Source organism: Microtus ochrogaster, unplaced genomic scaffold (genome assembly GCF_000317375.1).
Source record: "Microtus ochrogaster isolate Prairie Vole_2 unplaced genomic scaffold, MicOch1.0 UNK19, whole genome shotgun sequence".
NCBI lineage: Eukaryota > Metazoa > Chordata > Mammalia > Rodentia > Cricetidae > Microtus > Microtus ochrogaster.
In genome coordinates, this window is record NW_004949117.1 from 5138440 (window position 1) to 5153244 (window position 14805).

The window sequence follows — 14805 nt, forward strand, 5'->3', positions numbered from 1 at the left end:
GATGGAGGTGGGCAGTCCTTGGACTTCCCACAGGTCAGGGAACCCTGATGGCTCTTCAGGCTGATGAGGGAGAGGGACTTAATCGGGGGAGGGGGAGGGAAATGGGAGGCGGTGGCGGGGAGGAGGCAGAAATCCTCAATAAATAAATAAATTAAAAATAAAATAAAATCAAAGTGGAAAAAAAAAGATTTCTTCCTGAAAAATTTTTCAGGAAAAACTAAATGAATTGTCATATTCATGGATAAAAATTGGGTCAAAGGAAAAAAGAAAAAAAAGCCAACATGATAATGCAACTTTCTGAGTATATAAAATTTTTTTTTATTAGAGGTAAAATCCCAGAACAACCCATCCAACAAAGTAAGCTTGAAAAGCACACAAATCTTGGTATCAGACAAGTAAAGTGGCTGAGAAATGACCTGAATAAAAAGTTCAGAGAGCTCTTACATTCTTTGAGGTTACAAAAAGAAAGTTTAGTACTATCTGGGGATTTGAAAAACATGTGGACTCCAAAGTGAGTGACACTATTAGGAGGTATAGCCTTGATGGAGGAGGTGTGTCACTGTGGGGGAGGGCTGTGAGGTCTCTTCCGCTCAAGCTTCTCTCAGTGTGACAGTTAGTCAACTTCCTGCTGCCTCTGAGTCAAGATGTAGGACTGTCAGCTCCAGCACCATGTCTGCCTGCACGCTGCCAGGCTCCCCACCATGACAAACCTCTGAAACCTCTGAACCTCTGAAACTGTAAGCAAACTCCCTCAACTCAATGTTTTCCTTTATAGGAGTTGCTGGGATCATTCTGTCTCTTCACAGCCAAAGAAACCCTAAGACACACTGTACGTGGGATACAAAGGGAAAGGTAAGGAGAGATATTTTTATTTTAACCCCACTGTGTCAAAAAGCAAGAAAAATTGGGAAAAGTCATACCAAAACTAAATAATAAAGTCAATCAAGAAAAAGATGTGCCAGGCGGTGGTGGCGCACACCTTTAATCCCAGCACTCGGGAGGCAGAGGTAGGCGGATCTCTGGGAGTTCGAGGCCAGCCTAGTCTACAAGAGCTAGTTCCGGGACAGGCACCAAAGCTACAAAGAAACCCTGTCTCGAAAAACCAAAAAAGAAAAAAAAAAAAGAAAGAAAGAAAAAGACGTGGTAAACTTTCAGCACCATAATAATTACACATGGGGAAGTACAGCTTAGCGGGGTACGGCACGCGCTGCTCCCCATGTCTGACAACCAGAGTCGATCCCCAGGGACTATGGGAAAGGGAGAGTACTGATCATCACAGATTGTCGTCTGACTTTCATGTGAGGGCTTTAGAACGTGCACAAACCACACACACAAACACAGACACACACACACACACACACACACAAACACGCGTACGGACAAATAAATATGATGTAATTTTAAAATAAAAATACAATAAATATTTTCTTTAAAAGTATGAATTGCTGAAAGCTAAGTAGCTTGAGAATAAGGCCAAGCTGAGTGCCATATTGGTCGTGGGTCTGTGTCGATCCCTCCCACGGATTTTGATACTAACAAACTACTGTGTGCTAAAGGAGAAGCTGCCAGGGTAGTGGATGATTTGCTGTGATATATATTGTTCAGCTGAAATTTAGGTTCTATCTGACCACTCCAATATGGTTAATTTTTTCTTCCTTACATTTTAATATGCATCTCTGGACAAAAAAAATCTAAATCTTCAGAAACAACACCTTTTTTCAAGTTAATTTTAAAGGAAAAATTGTGAAATCTTAACATATTGTGAAATTTGTAAACAATTACCTGTTCACATCACCTTTTTCTTGGCTGACATTGCTCAGATGATGCTCAAACACTGGAAATCTGGTGTTTATGGTGGCGGATACGGAGCTTTTGAGCCTTCCCTCCTTGGAAAGCTTTCATGCAGATGTTTTAACCCCCCATATTCTGTAAACCTTTTGTTTGGTTGGAAGTATCACCCCAGCCCCCCTGGCATCCATATATATATATAAGGAGTCTGGAATGTTTGGTGAAAAGTTCTGAGCCCCTTCCCCTGGGAGTGGCTGCAATCCAGACTCCACCTCCAAGAAAACCCACCAAATGGTGACCCCTCCTCAGGTCAAGAGGTGTGGATATAAAAAGCGGAGAAGAATATGAGCACAAGCCATATTCAGTTCCAACTTTGTTTACTACACAACCTACTAAAATTTGTATTTTAAAAAATAAATTTTAATAATTTTGACATAGAAACATATTACTTAATAAATACAATATGCAGATGGCTTAAACTAAATATTTAAATAAAATCATATATAGTAAATCCATGTTTTAAAATAATCTCAAATACTTACTGTCAATTTTTGATTCATCAGAACGATTATATTTTTAAAATTTCACAGCTATCCAACTGTCATGATGTGAAATACTGAATGACACAGGACTGAAACATTCTTTACATCCCCGCTTATTTTTAGGAGCATATATGTTTTAATTTCAAATCCCTACCTTCTGTCTGGAAGAAAGTAAATTTTAACATAAGGATTCCGTGGCCTCCCATCTTCTCTGGAAGGGAGATCCTTTGCACCCAGAATGGTGACTATCAACTGGTGACCAACCTTGTCAAACCATAGTTTTATCTGAAAAGCAAAAGCATTCATTATTAGCTCAAAATTTACTTCCAATACATGTCTACATTTCCAATCTTTATAGCATTCTCTAATACTGAGATAACTGAAATGTTAAGAGAAAACATTTTCCCCAGTAAAATGTGATGTGTTAAAATAACAGGATATCCTATAATAACTTCAATGAATAGATGAATTGATGCTGATGTTTTAGTTTCGTTGATGAATCATTTGGACTTTTACTATCTGGATGCAATGGTCATATAATAATTATATTACTGGGTTACATACTTTGTACACAATAACTCCTAGCTCTATCTTTGTGCAAGAAGCACTATCGTTTTGTTCACTTTGAGTTGTAAATGGGTGTACCAAATGCAGGTGTGGACAGGAACAAGGAAAAGGTATTTATTCCAAGGGAGGTTACAAGCAAATGTTTCCTGTCTCCTTAGTAAAACACACCTCAAAGGAAAGAAGGCTTACTCATAGCTTTAACAGATTCCTCAAGTTTGTGTTTGAAATGATAATAAATTCACCTTTTAAAGATTTTAGAGGCATAGTTTCTTCTTCAGTGAAGAAAATACATAACATCCTTAAAATAATAAAGTTTCACTTTAAAATTCAATGTGCATAATTCTGCTGCAATAATTAGGAATTGTGACTTCCAGTCATGCTGCTCCTGGGTTCTCTTAAGAGCTGCCATCTCCCTGCACCTCAACCCTTCACTCCTCAGTCACTGAGCTTTCTGTCTGCATCTGCATTAGAGATCCATATTACCTAGGATTCAGCTTCTCCTACCGTCAGCTTAAAATTGAAATGGGACCAAAAATATGGAACTTGACAATGACATGTCTTAGTTAAACATGAAGCTCAGCAGTTCAGCTCCAACTCCACGGTGGTTTTGGCGGGTCCCTCTGTATATATTCCAGAGAGCCAAAGGCTGACTCGCTGCTGAGTCAGAAGAAACGGATTGACAGCCTAAGATACAAAATTACTTCTGCTCTTGCCCTGTCAGGGTTAAAATGGATGAACCCCTTACAGGATATTTAACAAAAGATATTCAAATTTTAAAAGTAACTATTAGTAGTTTTCATGGTTTATTGTCTTGAATTTTAAAGTAGTTTTATCTTGCTATTGTATAACGAAATTTTTCTACCAGCTAAGAAGTTCAAAAATAGACCCTCAAGAAGATTGCCTTAAGCTGCATTTAATAAATATTTGGAAAGTACTCTTATCTGGCATATTAGAAAGTTACACATTTCTAGGCTGGCTATTCTCCTACAAACTAAAATGGGACCTTAGAATTTTAAGAATTGCAGCATTCACTCATAGGATCGAGGACCACCACTCCCCCTCAAAGGAAAACAGGTTTAGTGGCTAGACATGGTGACAGCACAGGAGAAGGGCTGTGGCAAACCTACAGACTGAGGCTAATCTGAGCTACAGAGCAAAGCCTGTCTCAAACAAGGAGAGAAACAACCACAAACTGAAGAGGGAGGGGCTGGGAACTGACTCAAAGTTTGAAAAGAAAAAAAAAACTTTTAAATTCACATGCTGAGCAATACTAGGCTACAGATATAGATAAGGATAACAAGAGTGAGAGAATAAGCTATTCTTTTCACAAAAGCCAAGAGATAAAAATAAAGAAATTAGAATGTTTGATTTTTCATGGGATGAAGGTAATGTCGAAAGTCTCAGAGTCTTCTAAAACCTGTGACGAAGGTCAGATTAATTTATGTAATCTCCGCTATCACCAACGACAGCAACTCTTACAAGTTTAATTTTTTCCATAAACTATTATCTTCAGATAATATAGAGCTAACCACTATCCCTTACCACTCTTTCTTACATAAACATACATTAGCTTTATTGTACAGTACTGTTAACTAAATTATACTGTTCAAAAATATGAGTATTACCACTATTTGATAAGAACCTATCCCATTACATCGGATCAAAATCGGACTATTTCTGAGATTGTCTTGAGCTGGGCACTTACAAACAGCCCTGACTTTCAGTTTCATTACAGAGTGGAGTTTTCATTACACTACTGGGGTTTTTAATAGATATTTCATTATCCATGATATTTAACATATTCTTAAAGCAGTATTTTAAAAATAATATTTAAAACTTAACTTATTTGTTCCCTAAAAAACAAAAAATGCCTCATAATTCTATCCTTGACAAGTCTTAGTTAAATCATTTAATAAAAGTCTTGGTACTACTTTATTGTTTAATATGACTATCCTCTCAACTTCGGCATTTGACACATTTAAACTCTTCACAATAGAAATTTAGCATCAAACATATTTTATATTATATGATATCTAATGGAATTAATATTTTAATTATTTAAAAGTATTATCCAAAGCCACCATTCTTTTTAAAAACATGCAACAAAGCAGGGAAGGCATACTACTACTTTGAAGATAACTATTTGGCATTGCTATACCATATAAACAACATCCTAATGGAAAGAGGCAAACAGCTTGTACCCAAGTAGTACATAAAAGGAAATTAAATGATGAAATACAAACAAAATAACATATACACATCATTTGGATTGTGAATTTTTTGTTCTTTCAAATTCCAAAAGTTAATTCTTATATATCCAATGTTTTAAAAAATCGTATTTTAAATAAGGTACAAATATATTTGCCAATCTCCTCAAGGAGCCATTGCTTGGAAAATGCAAGAGAATGTGGATGTGATGTGGTATATGAGGGATTTAAAGAGACAGCAACCTTTGTGTAGTAAAGGAAAATATCTGGAGTTTTAAAATTAGCTATTTCAGTAAATGTTACAGAAATAAGCCAAATCTACACCAAAACACAATTGGAATGCAAGTTTGAAACGTATGCATTTGAGTACTGCAATAACTGCAAAATCACTAACAATGATTGTCTCTTTAAATTTGTATTCAATATTCTAATCTCCATGCAGAATTTTACAAGCTGTCTTAGAAAATGATTTGAGAGTCAATAGTATGGTTTGGAGCAACATACCAAAAAAAGTGTTCCTACTACGCATTTTCCAAAAACATACAAATAAGGGATAAAACACACTTTAGCTTCTATCAGGCAGACAAAGCCTTTACCTGAACCCTAGGAACAAAAGGCGATGTTCTTCTACTAAGGCTTTGGCTCTGGTAAGCAAAATTAAAGAAAAAAGCAATAAAACAAAACCAAAAAGGACAATATGCTGGAACCAAAAGACCAAAAGTAAAAACGAACATATAAAACTCTCCCTTAAATACAATGTTTCCATGACAATATTTTTAATTTAATCACTTTATTATAAAAAATAAATATTTCCCAATGCTAAAATATATGAAAACTATTCAAAACACAATAAATATCATAATTTGTTGAACCATATTCTTAAAACATAGTCAGAATAATAGGAATTAAGACTGAATGTACAAGATAATATAATTTTAAAAAATGATTAAAGTATAACCCCAAATCAAGAAAATTGAAACTTTACCCTTAAACACACTACAGCCTGTGATATCTGTGGGTGACTGGTCCCAGGGTACCCACAAACACCAAATCTACCCATGTTCAAATCCTTTACAAACAGTGGCATAGGAGATGCACAAATTAACAGGATCTCTGAGCCTTCAATCAGCTCTAGACTGTAAGTGATAATTTATAATAGCAAATAGAATGGAAATACTACAAGTTTTTGGTGCATTATTATTTAAGAAACAATTACAATATTAGAGTTAAATTAAATATTAGCTGTTCACAGAGACAAATTTTTTAATTGATTCATAACTATGTGAGTGTATGGATATGAAACTTACTAAAATGGAATTGTAATTGCACATAGATCAAAGTACAGCACAGCAAGAAGGAGGGAACGGGACGAGCTGCTGGCTGGAGATACTATTAACTGCGGGCATGCTACTAACAACACTATCTCAGGGCTTCAGAGTTACAAAGCTCTCTATGTTTCCTGTAAGTTTATGCTGTGTGCATTGCCTCCTGATATTCCCAGCAGCTCTGGGAGCTCACTGTTCTGATCCCCAGTATACAAGTGAAGAGAAATGCCTAATAAGGTCTAGATGCGCTTCCAAGTGTTCACAGGGTAGAAGGGTATAAACAGAGTTCTCAGAAAATTAAAAATAACAAACTTCTTTTCTGAATTTCTTAATGTTTTATTTTAAAACAATTTCCAGTAATTGAAAAAAAAACATAGATCAATCATATCAAGAATAAAACCAGAGGGCCTCCAGAAAATGGATTTGGGGCCATTGAATTCTGCTTCCCTCAACAAGATTCCATGGTCTCGCGGCATCTGTTAGGACAGTTAAGGGCTGGTGCCTTCCATCTCTCCCACTGTAGGGAAACTGGTGTGAATGAGGGGAGGGCTTTGGCCCAGGTACGAGATCACTGGACAGGATCACTGGACAGGCATGATACTTAAGTAAGAAACAAACCTAACACCCAAAGGAGAACAACCTTCACAGCATGTTGTTGGCCACCAGGAATCACCTTTCTTTCTCTCCAAAACACCAAGCATCAAGTCTGAGCTTTCTTCCTTTCCAAATGGAGATAGGCCCAAAGAGGAAGTGCTCAGACACAGAATGTGAGGGAAGATGTGTCTGCTGAACTCTGCATGACAGAGGACATAGGGAAGCGGGGTGTGGAGTTCCCATAGATTAACTAGCCGTGCTGAAGGGTAAAGGAATACAGAGATTTCATTTTCCTTGCCACCATCTATATATGTTTTAAATAAAATATATCAAAGAAAAGAAAAAATTTTATATACGTATATTACTTTATAAAATAAAAGGTCTACTTTAAGAAGATTTTTTTAAAAAAATCAACCATTTATAGGGAACAATTTTTCTTTATCTAAAACAAGCAGTTATCAGATTTCTAAAATCAACATTTTTCATTTTTAATCCTTATGTTTATCCACATGTTTCTACATTAAAGATGACTACAACATATATTTATTCTTAGGTGGAATTTTTAAATGGATCAAAACAGACAAAATATACAACTAACCATGTAAGGCTTGAAGCTGAGGAGCAATTACTGCACTGGAAAGCTGTAAAATTCTCATTTTTCCATCTGTCAACCTTTGTCGTTACCCCAGAAAAGCATTGCATGCTCTGCAGTCCCTCTGCTTCTCACCACCGCTGCTGTCTAGGCTACAGACCCTAAGGACAGGACGCAGGAATGATGATGCTCTGGGCCACATTGTAACGGCTCAGGCTTCATGCAAATGGAGAAGGGAAACTTCACACCATAATCTAAGTGCGCATTCCAGTGTCCCCTTCACTGCCCCTTCTAGTGTAATCCTTGGGACAATCTTTTCATGCACTGCATTTATATGGTTAAAGTTATGAGAATGAAGTATTAAAACATCGAAGTCCAAATATAAAACTTGCAAGGGGTGGTAGGGCACACCTTTAATTCCAGCACAGAACAGAAAGGCAGAGGCAGGAGTTTCTGTTAGTTTTAGCCCAGCCTGGAAAAAAAATAGCATGCCCCAGGCCATTAGGGACTACATAGTGATACACTGTCCAAAAAATAAAAAGGAAAGGAAAGGAAAAAAAAGGAAAGGGAAGGAAGGAAGGAAGGAAGGAAGGAAGGAAGGAAGGAAGGAAGGAAGGAAAGAAGGAAAGAAGCAAAGAAGGAAAGGAAAGAAGGAAAGAAGGAAAGAAGGGAGAGAGAGAAACCTATACCTTCATAAATACAATGTTTTTAAATGTTCTGGAATTCCATAAGGGGACATATGAAATACATCAATTAATCTAAAATTATTCAAATTTCTAAAATGGACAAATAAAATTGATACTCTTAATATTTAGTAAAAATAAATTTCAAGAATGTTACAATAAAGTAACTTTACATCTATAAATCAATCACAGACAGTATAATAAAAATATAATTAATATTAGAATCAATAGTATAAAGTGTTCCTATGGAAAAAAATAATTCTGAACCTTTCTCACCTCAAATATACACAAATCCTTTCTCTTCTCAGGCATTAGCAATGTCATGACTTTGTGGGGAATAAAACCAAATTTCTCAAAAGCAAAAATGTTCAAAGAATAAAATGGGGATGAAAACTGTGCTGGTTAAAGCATGCCTGTGGGGATGACCTCGATCACACTAGCTGAGGGGGAGAAACCCATCTTAGTTATGGCTGAGACATTCCTAGGGCAAGGTCCCAGGCCACTTAAGATGGAGAAAGCGATCCAAGCTCTAACACTAAGCACATCATCTGTGCTTTCTGGTCGATGGAATGGGAGCAGCTGCATCAAGTTCCTGAGGCAGTACCTTGAGCAGGGAGACAGAACACACCCTTCCTCCCTGAGCCAGGAGACAGAACACACCCTTCCTCCCTGAGCTCTGAGACAGAACACACCCTTCCTCCCTGAGCTCTGAGACAGAACACACCCTTCCTCCCTGAGCTCTGAGACAGAACACACCCTTCCTTCCTGAGCTCTGAGACAGAACACACCCTTCCTTCCTGAGCTTGAAAGAAGCTATGGGAAATGGGCACAGCTCAGCTTCCTAAGAGTTTTCCAGAGAAGTGATATAGGTAGGCGTATTCTAAACTCCCACTTCATCATAGCAAACCAAACTTGCCTATAGGCTACATACACAGAGAGAGACAGATGTGTAAGCAACCCAGGAGAGCTCCGTGCTTACACTGGCCTAATGCAAAAAATGTGAATGACATTAAAAGTCATATAATAATGAAAGGCATTCTTTCTTGTCCATTCATATCTCTGGGGATGAGCACTGCCACTTCTGTCACAACTTGAGTTTATTTGTATCTATGTATATACACATAGCAAAATAGGTTATTGATAGATTAGGTGTAATTAGAGAAGATTTTTTATTAATCTCAAGTTCATACTTTAGTATTTATATTATAATTTTACTTCTAAAATGTTCTCTTGACAAAGTAATTTACCCTAGTAAAAACAGGCAAAATTAATACACATTCAAGGATTTCAGTGGTATTGTTATTAGTAGCAATATAAACTAGAAGCTAAAATGCAATATTATAGATGTGAAAATAAAGCTAAGAAGACTTTTTAAAGCTAAGACAAAGTCTATGCAGTACTAGAGAAAAGGGAGCATTGAGGCCAAGTGTGCATAGCACACCTATAATCCCAGAATGTGTGGGGCAGACGGCGGAGGCCCACCGTTCAAGGCCACCCTCGTCGACTATTGATTCCAGCCCAGCTCGGACTACACAGCAAAATTCTGACTCAGGAAAATAAGAGAAAGGAAAAAGAGAATGCAAAACTATATGAAATTTTATTTTTAAAATAAATGCACATATTATAAAGTCCTATGTGATGTCAGGATTATTAGTGATTTTACTTTTTGTTTTTCTTTATTAACTAGATTTCTGATAAATAAGAATTATGTCAATAATCCCTGTCTTGTTCGTATGTAAATTGAATGCGTATCTGTGCATAATTTTAAAATGTATGCAATTAACATTTTAACTAAATTCCTAGAATATTTCCCTTCCAAGCTATAAAAAATATACTTTTCATATTAAGCTACAATTACACGGACTTGCACTCCTTCACAGCCTCGGCAGCTCTGTCCTACTGCCAGGGCAGTTTTGAATCAGGAGGAAAACAGCTGAGTTTGAGATTTTTCCAGACCCCTTCCCTGGACCTCCCAGCTACCCTCCTAACACAATGTGTATAAGATCTTGGAATTGGAAATGAAGTAACAAAGAAAGACAGCTTCCAAAAACACCAAGTACTGCCTTTCCCCTTAAAACGAAAAGGAGAAATTTTCAGCTATTTAACAAGAAGGTAATTCTAAGGAATTTAAGATACAACTTCATAATAGTTTGGGGTTTAAATGTCATAATTTTCAATCAATATTTAATTTCTGTTTTTTGAGGACTTAAATAGTTCTTTTCTTTAGTACCTAGGAAATTTCAAATTTAACAATTGCTAGCAGATTAACAAGTACTATAACAATGAATTTGAATGTGTTCTAATAAGGAAATTATAATGTAATAAAAGGACTTAAATTTCCAACCCTCTTATAGTAGACTATAATATAGAAAATGCACAGACCAATGCTCACATAATGGAAGGTTACTCCATACACCCAAGGGTCTATTACTGTATCCCTCATATTATTTAGTCTTGTCTGTTGATAAAAAAAAAACACCTCTAGAATCCATATATATATACATATATATGTATATATATATATGAGCTATATTAAAAATCCATGTTATTATCAAAGTCAACAGAAATTTCCTTAAGACTGAAAAGCAAAGAAGAATACATAAATATTTGTTTCTACCTTAATACAATCTTTGTCTGATAGACCATTTTCCTTTCTCGGGAGAAACTATAGCAATTCCCAGTCTTTAAAACAAAGAGTAAAAATCATCACCTCGACTTCTGGAATAATAATTAAGGGTAAAACAGGAATTACATATCTTCATAAAAATCATTAAACTCTATAAACCTAAATTAAAAGAAAGCACTGTAATAAATAGCCCAAATTACATTTTAAGTAACTATAAAGTATCAAAAATATAAAAGCTGATAGGGCAAAGGCACAATTATGTTCTAGAAAGAACTTGGATTAGAAAAAAACAAAAAGAAAGAAAAACAAAAGCCTCAACATCATATTTTAAAAACATCATTTAATATTCCCAAAGAGAAGAATTGAGTGATTACGTACTGAAAGCTGTCCAGACAAGAACTGCGGGACGTCCCTTAACATGCCAGGACTCATGGGAGAGGTAACGGATATAGAAGGACGATCCATTTTTTGAGATTCAAATGAGCTAGAACCTGAAATGACAATTGCACACAAAGGAAAATAAAATGCCTTTGGCTCTTTCCGAACACTCAGCTTATGTCTTTAAAGCCTTTAACTTCCAATCCACACAGACTGCTTTAGTGCTACAGTGTTATCAACAGCCTTAGGGAGCTTTTGGTACTGCTTTGCTGTTTGTTTCAGACAATTGCATTTGTTGTGGCTGGGCCTGGTTTTGCATGAGTGCAATGTAGGATTCTGTTCAGACCCAGTCACACCAATGCCATGCTGACTGCGACAGCGACGGGCCACGGTAGGATTTCCTGGTCTGTTGTGAAGTGTACTATGCTCACACTTTATGAGAGAACACGAAAAACGGAGAAGGAAGAAAAATCAAAACAGTGAACTACCTCAAGATCACTCTTTGGGCTGACGAGGGAGGGGGACTTGATTGGGGGAGGGGAGGGAAATGGGATGCGGTGGCGGGGAAGAGACAGAAATCTTTAATAAATAAATAAATTTTAAAAAAAGAACACACAAATTTTAAATGCTTAGAACGTAAGTACTAGAATTCCAAAATTATTAAAACTTCTGGGTGACTTTTAAGTCATATCTTGAAGGATATAAAATATTACACCATCAAAATTGAAATAAGGGGCTATAAACAAGATACAGAACAGCAGAAACAGCAATAACCAAATGTTATATGCATGAATTTGTTCCTGTGCAGTTGAAGAAACCAGTTTGAATGTGAACAGATAGAGATGTTAAGACACTGGTAGAATTATATGTCCTAATAGGAGGAAAATGGCTTTCCCAGCTCTTTACAGTATGGATTGGGAGACAGAAAACAGCAGTGAGCAATTTATCCTCAATGAGATACTAACAGCAAAGGCTGGGAAAGGGAAGCCGCAGAAGGAATTCAGGAGATGCTAAGAGTCATGAGGATTACGGGCCTGGGGAAGGGGCTCGGTGGAGCAGTACTTGCCAGCTACGGTGATACCTGAGGTCCAAGTACAGAAAGCATTAACATTTCAGTCCTATCCTCCAGACCAGAAAGTCCCCTGTGTACCAGTTATGTCTGAAAAAGACATGTCATGTTTCCAAGCTTTGTGTTGCTTAGCATCGACTACATCCAATAACTTTAATGATAGAATCAAATAAGTATAAATATCCCTTGGAGAGCATGTCCCAAGAGCTCCCGTGTCCTCCGGGGCAAGCAGAAGTCTTTAGGTGCTTTGAAGACTGAGATTTGGCTGCTGCTGTTCTGGCTGCTTCCTTCATGCTACCTCCATTGGGCCCTGCTGCGCTGTTTCCTTACCTGTACCTAGTCTTCCTGCCTCGCATGTCTGTCTGTCAGGATCTGTACCCCGCGCCTGTGAAGTTTTCCCCCGAAACAGCCACCCTCTAAAGTGCTGCTCAACTACTTCCCAATCAGCAGTCCATCAGAAGACAAATAATAAGAATAATTGTGTATTTGACTATTTGAATTTATGTTTATTGTTCCGTTGCTGCTGTGATATAAAATTAGAATTACTATCTTAGTTTCAATAAAATACAAATTTGAAAAAATTAAATTATTCAATAGTTTGCTTCAAGCACACCCTGACAAAGACAGTGGAGTTACAAAGTTCCAAATTTTAAATTTTGGAGGAAACTTTGGAAGTAGGTAGTGATGGGGAATGGTCATGTTTTTTCATTGCGATACTTGGGCATATAAGTAGCCAAAATTTAACTGCATATTTTTGTGTCAGATTATTAGAATACACCTTAGTACAGCTACTTAAAAAAACCACAGTAATGGCAGCAGGGGAACAATACTGAAATCCCTATAGAGTTTGTATTTTTCCCTACAGTGATAAGAAATAATATGAAAATTTTCCATTCTGAATGTAATTTAACATTAGAATTTGAAACTATAATTGTTCTTATCTTACTCCATATTAATAGATTAATTTCTCTATTAGAACTTTGATGAATGACATGCTGAAGGCATACCCTAGAATAAATTAAACTTACTGGATTCCAGCTGTGCATGTGTGCTATCAGGTATTCTAGGTATATCTCTGAAATGACAGAACAGGAGAAAAAAGTAAACTTTTAACAATTGATGCATCTTCTATTTTAATGAAAATTGCAAATAAAAAGTGACATAGGAAAAAATGAGTTCAGTGGGAGCATTATGAAAACACGACCAACAATAATCTTTTGTTTTGTTTTGGACAAGTTGGCCTAGATCTTCCATAGAGGTGGAGATGGCCTACAATCTGCCACATAGTTCGGTCTTTTTCCTTAAGTATAGGATCATATTTTTGCTGCTAACTCTAAGAAGAATTAAGATCTATATGCATCTGTATCAGATTTATGAAAATATACTTTATTTCCTATGTGCTTGACTATAGAAACACCTACTATAAAAAATGCTTTGTATTCAACAAGGTTAAATTTTTTATAAATATATTAATTCATTTTTTTTATTTTGGCCTTCTATTATAAATAACTTATATTGGAAATCAAATTAAATATCATTAAAGCATTCCAATTATAACTAAAATTTTAAGTGGAGTGGTTACATTTGTAACAAGCAAACATGATTCTTATGGGAAATTCCAAAATTACCTTGCAACCATATTTACACCAAAAATACCTATACTTATTTGATATAGGAGAATCATTTATAAAAAAAGACTATAATTATTTAGAATATTAAAATATAATTTGGGTATACTGCAACACTAAAATAAATTTGATTAATATACTAATCTGATACACTATAGTTTTGCCATATTACAAACTTTAAAAAGGCAAAGGTTGCCACTCATGGTTTCCTAAGTGAATGAAAACAGGACATAATTACAAGGAATAACTGCAGGCTCCATTCATAGATTCTGTAAGGCATTCAGTAATTTAATAATTCATTCAGTAGTTTACCGTACAGTTATACATTTTTAATTTTGATACACCTTTTATGTTACCATACAATGCAAGTTAATGCAGAAAAAGGACTGCCAGACACTTCATGACTAATCCTCACCGTAGATGAAAGGGTTAAATTTCCTGCCACCATTGGAGTATATAGACTATTGGCGATAAAATACAGTGACCAAATGTCTTAGAGGTGCCTGTTTCACTGCGAATCACAAGTTTTAAGAAACTATTTTCCTTAAATAAGTCCTGAATCTGGGAATTACATGCTCTTTGGCTCTCTCTTTTGTCAGCTAGAATCTCCATTTAAAAACACAAAAACAAAAGACTAATGACCTTAGCTATATACTAGTTATTAGCTATATACTAGTTATTAAGATAACGATAATTCTTTTTTTAAAAAACTAAATATTTCGCTGGGCGGTGGTGGCGCACGCCTTTAATCCCAGCACTCGGGAGGCAGAGGCAGGCGGATCTCTGGGAGTTCGAGACCAGCCTGG

General features: G+C 36.2%; 1 protein-coding gene across 37 annotated transcripts in view; it reads right to left on the bottom strand.

The window, feature by feature from the left end:
• Positions 1–14805, bottom strand: part of Rims2 (regulating synaptic membrane exocytosis 2) — a 392861-nt gene that overhangs the window by 192631 nt on the left and 185425 nt on the right. For 21 of the 37 annotated variants that reach the window (XM_026789438.1, XM_013353916.2, XM_026789451.1 and 18 more), the window contains 3 exons: positions 13400–13446; positions 11303–11415; positions 2485–2615 (listed from right to left, as the gene is read on the bottom strand). In XM_026789438.1, coding sequence (XP_026645239.1) covers positions 2485–2615; positions 11303–11415; positions 13400–13446 — 291 coding nt within the window. Of the gene's footprint in view, positions 1–2484; positions 2616–5700; positions 5749–11302; positions 11416–13399; positions 13447–14805 lie in introns of all 37 variants that reach the window. The other 16 variants (XM_026789435.1, XM_026789445.1, XM_026789437.1 and 13 more) reach the window with 1 other exon arrangement.